Below are 8348 nucleotides of genomic sequence, written 5' to 3' on the forward strand. Positions count from 1 at the left end.
CAACTGAGCATAAGGAGTGATATTCTTTGCCCTGCCTGCTTCACTAGACTGTCTGAGGCACACTAATGGTAACAGCTGATATTTGTGGCATCCCACCTCAGTGCCAGCTACTGTGTTGAGTGTCTTTCGTATCCTAACAGTTAGCCCTATGAAACAGGTATATTGTTTTACCCTTCCCCTCTCTTTTCTTTTTCACCAAAGAGGAAATCAAAGTTGGTGGAATTAGTCTACTTGCCCAAGGCCTGTAACTAGAAGTGACAAAATCTTGAAATTTGAAACCGGGCTGCCCTTTGAGCCCATCAGTGCTGCCACAGAATGACTCAGAGTATTTGTGAACTCTAAAGAATGATATAATTCTTGTACCCTTTGGCTCAAGAATATCCTATACAAGTATGCAGCCTGTTATGACTGGGACTGGAGGTGGGTGCCTGGTGGCCATAAATGTCCAAGGAGGCAGTTCAATAAATCAGATGGTTAGGATGGAAGTACTGTTCCCATCCACAGTTATCGCTGATTGGCTCCTCATAACATTCAGTCCCATCACTACATGGCGAATAGATGGGGAAACAGTGGAAACAGTGACAGACTTTATTTTCTTAGGCTCCAAAATCACGGCACATGGTGACTGCAGCCATGAAATTAAAAGACACTTGCTTCTTGGAAGAAAAACTATGACACACCTAGACAGCATATTAAAAAGCAGAGATATTACTTTGCCAACAAAGGTCCATATAGTCAAAGTTACGGTTTTTCCAATAGTCATGTATGGATATGAGAGCTGGACCATAAAGAAGGCTGAGCGTTGAAGAACTGATGCTTTTGAACTGTGGTGTTGAAGACTCTTGAGAGTCCCTTGGACTGCAAGGAGATCAAACCAGTCAATCCTAAAGGAATCAGTCCTGAATATTCATTGGAAGGACTGATGCTGAAGCTGAAGTTCCAATACTTTGGCCACCTGATGCGAAGACCTGACTTATTGGAAAAGACCCTGATGCTGGGAAAAGTTGAAGGCAGGAGGAGAAGGGAGCATCAGAGGATGAAATGGTTGGATGGCATTATCGACTCAATGGACATGAGTTTGTGCAAGCTCTGGGAGATGATGAAGGACAGGGAAGCCTGGTGTGCTGCTGTCCATGGGGTTGCAGAGTCAGACACGACTGAGCGACTGAACAACAGTCTAGTTGGGAAATGTACACAGGCTGAATGGTTCTTTTGTGGAAGAGAATTTTAAGATAGGTAGAGGTGGGAGAGGAAGCTCCCAAGGTATCAAGCCAGGGCCACAACAGTCAAATCAATGCCCAGGCCTTCAGCAGAAAGAGCACCATGGCTGAGATGTCATGAGCCTCTCTGATAGGGGTAAGGCAGGAAGACCTCTGATCTGTTAGACTTTCCAAGAAACTAGGGATGTATCGTCCTGAAAATCAGGGGCCTGCCTCTCTGCCTTGCGTCGCCAGCCACCCTGCTTCTACACTGCCCTCTCTGTGTCCCCAGCCCACCGCGTGGCCTCCCCGGCACCTCCTTTCCAGGCTCACTCTCCTCTCACATACACCAGAACTCTGTCTGCCGTGGCAGCTCCTTTGTTTACTTCCAGAGCTTACAGGCCTGCCCCCCAGCCAAACACAACGAAACCCAGCCAGGGAGGGCTAGGCTCCAGGCTCAGGCTGGCCTCTCAGGGACAGGGAATGGCCTCCAAGCCAGGGAGGCAGCTCGAAGGTACATTACCCACCCCTTATCCCCCGCCCTGGACTCTTGCTTCAGGATCTGTCAACCCAGGTTTCAGGCCTTGAGGGAAGGGACACAGAATCTGCCCAGAGCTGGGCAAGCATCCTTACTGTTGAAACAGCTTTGGCTAGGAGCCCTGGGAATCAAAGCCCCAGCTGGAGAGGGGTGGGGAAAATTTTGAGGCCCCCTGGGTGGGAAGCAGAAGCCTAGGTTCTCCTCTTTTGGTCCTCCCTCCTCAGCCAGGCAGAACCTGGTCCCAAGCCCTTAGAATGAGGACTCAGGTGCCCACAATTCCCTACCGGAGGGCCCTGCTCCCCTCCCAAGAGTTCATGCCTTGCTCCTCCCCAAAGGTTCTAGTGGAGGAGGAAAGTGGGTCTTGACTCTGGGCCAGGCCCCATAAGGAAACACTGTCAGGCTGTGTCTGGCATTGGTCTGTCTAAGGTCGATAAGGTCAATGGGGAGCTTACTTGTCTAATGGATAATTATGTATCTATATCCTGTATAGTGGAAAGGGGAGGGGCTCCAGTTGTTTCCAGAGTTGGGGTAAGGGGGTGGAAGGGGTGCCAAGCTGGAAGGTAGCAGGGCCACAGGCAAGATTGCGTGAGGAATAGTGATCAGTGACAAAGGAGATGCCCCAATAGGTGAAGAGGAAGTCGAGGACCCCTTTAACTGGTGACCAGTGAATTCTGTGAGTATAAGCTGGGGGTGAGTATGAAATGGGGGTGATTTTAGTGGAAATTAAATCCTCAAGTTCTCTCCCACTTACGGATTCATTTTGGAGACACAAACTTGACTAAGGAATGTCGAAAAGGAAACCGACCTCTGTTGCCAGGCCCCAGCAGAGTGGACAGAGCTCTCAGCGAAAATCGGGAATAGAGTGAGAGGTGAAACCCTGGCCCAGCTCAGCCTGTGCTCTCTGTCCCATTCCACTTCAGGCAGCCCACATCCCCTCTCTGGGTCAGTCTTCTTTGAAGGGTCACTGGGTCCCCCGGGGTAGACAAGAAATCTGCCACAGTCTTAGGCACAGTTTTGCTTTTTATCTCATCAATGTACATTTAAATCTAACAGTCTAACAGCCTCCCACTCCTCACCCTGCCCAAGCCCGCTCCCCTTCTTTCCCACCCCTACCCAATTAGCATCCATCTGCCTCCAGGGGCAGAAAGTCACCAGATACGAGGGGGAGACGGCACCTGTGGGTCTCCCAAGGAGAGGCCTCCCTAGAGAGTGCCAAGGTCGAGAAGGCCCAGGTAAGGAGAGGTCATGGGCTGAGTCTAATTGGAAAGCAAGGTCCCCTGGGTCTCAGTCCCATTCCAAGTCTGTCTCCCTGGGCCTGTGTCTGCCAATCAGAGAAGCAGAAGGCAAAAATCCCCAGACAGGGGGACTTGTGGATAGAAAGGGATCTTTAGCAACTGAGCAAGGCTGTTGGCATCCCCTTTCACGGGGGCTGCGTAGATGCTCCTGGCTGTAGCTTCTGGATCCCCCTGTGATTCCAGGAGTGCAGGGAGGGACTCTGGTGACCCGCATCCTGGGGACGTGCCACCCGGAAAGACAGAGGCCAGTGTTGCTACCTGCAGCCACAGGACTCCACGACCATGTCCTCATACTGCTTATAGACCACATTGTTGGCTGAGTCGATGAAGAGGATACTGATGGGACTCAGCCTCGTGGGCACACAGCAGGTGGGCGGCGTGGACTCAGGGTCCATGGAGTTCATCAGGGTCTGGATGACCGCATGGTTCGTGGGCTCCAGGTGGGAGCGCAAGGGGAACTCGCACAGCCCCTCGCAGTGGAAAGCCTCGTACTCCAGGGGCGCAATAATCCAGTCATCCCAGCCCATGTCCTTGAAGTTGACATGCAGCGCCTTCCGACTGCAGCGGGCCTTGGGGTTCTTGCTGGGTCGCTTGCCCTGGCGCGTGGCCAGGGGGGCCCGCCGCTTTCGCCGCTGGCTGAACAGGTACTCATACACAGTCTTATCATCCTGGCCAGAGCGGGCCTTGATCTCATTGAAGAACAGGTCCCGTTTCTTGGTGCGGCCAAACACCAGGAACAGGGCTTTCTCGTGGACCTGCCTGGCGGCGCGGTCAAAGCCCAGGCTACGGAGGTCCATGGCCCGGCCCCGTTCCCAGGCCTCCAGCTCCAAGCACAGCTGGGCTGAGTTCTTAAAGCTTCGGAAGAGCTTCCAGATGTCGAACACCTCCCAGCCAGAGCTGTCCAGGCCTGGCACGGAACGCACATCCAACAAGGCTGCCGGCTGCCGGCCGCTGGGGCAACTGGACAGCTTCAGCTGGGCAGCCCGCCCGCTGCCGGGGGCCACTGGCTTGGCCACGTCCAAGGGCTTCTTCCGCAAGATCCGCAGCTCAGCCCCTAGTAGCCCATCCTTCTCCAGGGCACTAATGTCAAACACGTACCTCTGCTTCCTGACCGCGGGACCTCGGTCATCTAGAGAGAACACCCAGAAGTCATTGTCCGCAGGCTCACCAAGGGAGCCAGTCACCACGCAGCCTAGGGGAGGGCCATGGCTCTTTTCCCCAAAGAGAGCTCTCTTTAACCTCTTCCCCACTCCAACAAAGGCCAAGACCCAAATCATGGAGAGCGTTTTCCAAAATAAGGGAGCTTCCCACACAGTCAAGATCTATAGATGTGACTGTGGGGGATATGAGTGATTCTGGGTGTCTGTGTCAATGACACGCATAGCAGAGGTCCCTCAGCCTTAGAACTGCCTTCTGTCTGTCTCTCTCCCATCTGCTATCCAGTATGATATCTCTTTGGTAAGAGAGGCAGGGTGATCATTATAATCACCTCTTCTGTTTTTCCAGAGGAGGAACCTGAGGCTCAGAGAAGTTAGGTAACTTGCTCAAGGTCACCCAGCTGGCAAAAAGCACGGTTGGAACTCCAGCCTAGAACTTGTTATGCCTGATCCTGAGCTGCTTCTACTGTACTATGCCTTAAAGAAGATCTTAGTGCTCTTGTTTCACAGATGAAGCACAGAGAGGGAGAGTGACTTGCCTAAGGTCACACAGCAAGTTAATGACCAAACTGGTCTATGATTCAATTTTCCTGGCTAGTCTAATGATTTGTGGTGTATGTTTCTTACTCTGCTTGGTATGTGAGTGTGTGTGTGTGAATGACAGTTTGTGTATATATATGTATGACTGGGTCCACATGTGAGTATGGAAAGTAATGCATATTTGAGTGACAGGTTATATGCATGTATGATTGGGCTTGTGTGACTATGTGAAGGGTATGTATGTATTGGGTTGGCCAAAAAGTTCTTTTGATTTCTTCTATTAAATGGTACAGAAAACCCAAAAAAAACTTTTTGGCCAACCCAATATATGTGTCTGTATATGTGTAAGAAAGTTCTGTGTGTATATGTCAGGCGTGCGTGTGCACATTGTGTATGTGTGTGTGTGAGTGTGATTCACCATGTATGTACAAACATAAGGCTCTGCATGTGTACAAGAAGCTCAGTGGTATGTCCAAATCAACATGCCCTCCTTCCTAAATACCAATTTGCCATTGGGAAGCACTCATAATATTGCTCTAGAAGGTGACTAATTAGGCCTTTAAACTCCCCATCTCTCCCCCTCCAAGCTCCCTTAGAGCTGGGGGGCACAAGGACTTACTTTATGATTCCCCGAGGGGTCACAGCTTTCTCTGGCTGGGCAGGCAGCCAGACCACCTCCCCCACCTCAGCAGACCCGTTGCCTCTGTGCCTCCCCCGCCCTCTGTCACTCCCCCACCGGCCAGCTCTAATGAGGAGCCTCTTCCCCTCTCTGACCCCTCCCCCACCCTGCCAGCCAAAGTCCCAAGATTCCCAGAACCAACACACACGAGCTGCCAGCACCCCTAGCCATCAGGTCAACCTCCTTCTTCACTCTTATGGATAAACTCAGGCCCTGAGAGGGGAAAGGACTTGCTGAAATCACATGGCAAGTTGAGGGGACAAGCCAAGACAGTGATGCTAGGAGGGCAGAAATGTGAAATGAGGGGAGCAGATTGTCTCCTGGGTTCATGATAAAAAGTGATCTGTGTCTAGGACAGGACATAAAGTTTTCATATTGGAAGGGCTCTCAGAAGTCACCCCATCCAACCTCCACAGAGTTGTACTGATGGGGAAACTGAGACCCCGGAGGGAGAAGGGGCTTTCCCAAGGTCACACTGTGAGTTAGAGCCCAGGTCTGTTGTTCACCCCACCCCATATATCTGAAGATAATTCCCTGACTCCAAGATGCCTCATTTCCTCCCTTCACCTGTCTTACCTTCTCTGCCCCCTTGCCTGAAGGGAAAGTGGCAGAACCATGGGCTTCTGAGATTCGTTTCTCTCTCTGCCATCCAAGAAAACCTACAACCCCGTGCAGCCTAGAAGTCTGACCAACTCAGTAAGAACAGAGTGTGGCCTGGTAATTAAGAGTTTAAGAGGCTGGTCCTCAATTCTGCCACCAACCGGCAGGGCTTGTCTCCTTCCCAGGCTTCAGGAACCCCCTCCACATCTTGCAGGAATTGCACTTGGGGATCCCCAGGTGCCATCTGTCTCTGACATGCCAGCAGCCTGGGACCTGGTGTGGGTGAGGTTAATCCCAGATACCGCCCCGGGCCAGAGGCACACACCGTCTCCCCCCAGTGCAGTGTCTGGCCTCTAAAACCCCCTCCATGCATGCAGATGTCCCTCCCTCTGAGCCGTGCCCCGGCCACCCCGCCCCCTCACCTTGCCCTTTGTCAATAAAGCTGGTGATGGTGTTGGCCAGGCCAGCCTCCAACTTCACGCTGCTGTTGCCTCCCTTTCTGTCAGCATCGGACAGCGTCCTGTACAGCGAAAGCATGTACTCGTGGGGCGTGATGGGGGGCGGGCGGAATGGCTCCTTGGGCTCACGCGGGGACCCAGGCTCCCTGGCCTTCTTCAGCAGGAAGGGACTGGGGACAGAGCCTGCCTTTGAGGGTGCCTTCCCCCCAGGAAGCTGTCCTTTTGGGGTCACCGTCCGCGTGGCTCCCTGCCTTGTCTGGGGAGGGTGTCCTGGCTTGGATTCAGGGCCACCCGATCTGGAGGGCAGCTTTTTGGGTTCATCCTTCTTGGGCTGTGTCAGGCCTCCTGTCTGCCCAGTGCCCCCCTTGGCCCTGGCATTGGTGGCCCCCCCACCGTAGCTGTGACCCCCTGGCCTGAAGATGTTCTGGGCCAAAGGGGGTCTCTCCTTGGCTTCTGCTTTGGCCAGTCCTGGCCTGGCCCCCTGGGGTCTCTGGCCCAAGTCAGGGGCACCCAACACAGTGCAGATGAATTCCAGGTCCAGCCAAGCCAGGTGCCAAAGCAAGAGTGTGAGGAGTTTGGGGAGTCTCATCCTCTGGCCAGCCGCTGAATGATGCCCAAGAGAACAGCGGCAGCAGCGAAGGTGCCTCTGGTTTGGCAGGAAAAACCATGAAAGGAGCGGACCCTCAAAAGCAGCGGCAGCAGCAGTAGCAGCAGAAGGAAGGGCTTTCTCCTCAGTCTGAGACTCTTGAAGTCTGCCGGGTGTGTGTTTGTATCCAGTCCCATAGTGGAAATGCTCTCCTATCCAGACGTGCACCGTCTCCAGTCAGCAGCTGAAAATAACTCGTTCTTGAAAGGAGAAAGCCGACCGCCCCCTTTCTCCTGCACAACTGACTGAGGGCCTGAAGGAGGCTTGTATAAGGCTCAGGGATTTTTCCAAGAAGGAAGAATGGCGTAATGCTGCTAACTTTTGAATCCTTTCCAGTGAAAATACACACACTCGCGCGCGCGCGCGCACACACACACACACACACACACACACACACAAGCCTGCAGGTGCTCAGAAAAATCTTTTACAAACCTGAACTCAGGAATTGGAAACGGAATTCCAACCCAAACCAATTTAATTACTCTCTGATGTCATGCTGTCTAAACTCATTTAAGTGCGATATATTTATGTGAAAAAAATCACCGCTGCCCTCTGAGGCCATGGCTCACGGGGGCTCTTGGCACAGAGCCCCGTGGGGGGATTCTAGAATGGAGCGGGGTGGTGGGGGGAGACTTTCAGTCCCATGGAGCAGACTCTGGGGTCTTCACCTCCATGTCACGGCCCACCCCACCTTCCCAAGGAGAGATGCTAGGAATAGATTCAAAGATCTTAAACCCCAGAGGCATGAGAGTGTGGGTTTTCAGTTAAGTCCTTGGGGTGTTTTTAAAGCAACCTTCACATCTAGTCTGGGACCTGTTCTGTTGTTGGTGTCGGGGGTAGGGGGGAGGGCAGCACAGATGGCAGAATTCACCCACAGTTTCTTTTATTTTAATAAACTTGTGGTGACCCAGAGCCAGAAAAATATCGGTACCCACTACACCCCTCCCCCAAATGCCATTGACTGAGCTCAGATGGTTTCTCCAGGCTTTGGGGGGCGCCCCCAAGCCCACTCCTTGGATGGAGACACGTCCAGAGTGTCTATACCTCACCGCCACCCCAGCAAAGACAGGCTCAGTTTTGTTGTGAGGGACTGGCTGAGTCCCAGATGTGGCAGCCCCAGCCTGGGGCAGCAGCGGCCTCTGCAGGAGGCAGAAAAAATGATTCCCACACAGTGCTTTTCTGGTATTAGTAGCTCTGGAAGAAGTCTGAACTCCAGCTGGCTCAAGCGGGGAAACT

At 52.9% G+C, this 8348-nt stretch overlaps 1 protein-coding gene across 1 annotated transcript; it reads right to left on the reverse strand.

Moving 5' to 3' along the window:
* Positions 1 to 578: 578 nt before the first annotated feature.
* On the reverse strand, positions 579 to 7359 carry GDF5 (growth differentiation factor 5). Its single transcript, XM_004014524.5, has 2 exons — positions 6431 to 7359; positions 579 to 4161 (listed from the first exon to the last, which is right to left on the reverse strand). Exons 1-2 carry the CDS (start codon positions 7053 to 7055, stop codon positions 3287 to 3289), a joined length of 1500 nt encoding a protein of 499 aa, XP_004014573.2. The 5' UTR covers positions 7056 to 7359; the 3' UTR covers positions 579 to 3286.
* Between the last annotated feature and the right edge of the window lie 989 nt (positions 7360 to 8348).

This window comes from Ovis aries, chromosome 13 (genome assembly GCF_016772045.2).
Source record: "Ovis aries strain OAR_USU_Benz2616 breed Rambouillet chromosome 13, ARS-UI_Ramb_v3.0, whole genome shotgun sequence".
NCBI classification, from domain to species: Eukaryota; Metazoa; Chordata; class Mammalia; order Artiodactyla; family Bovidae; genus Ovis; species Ovis aries.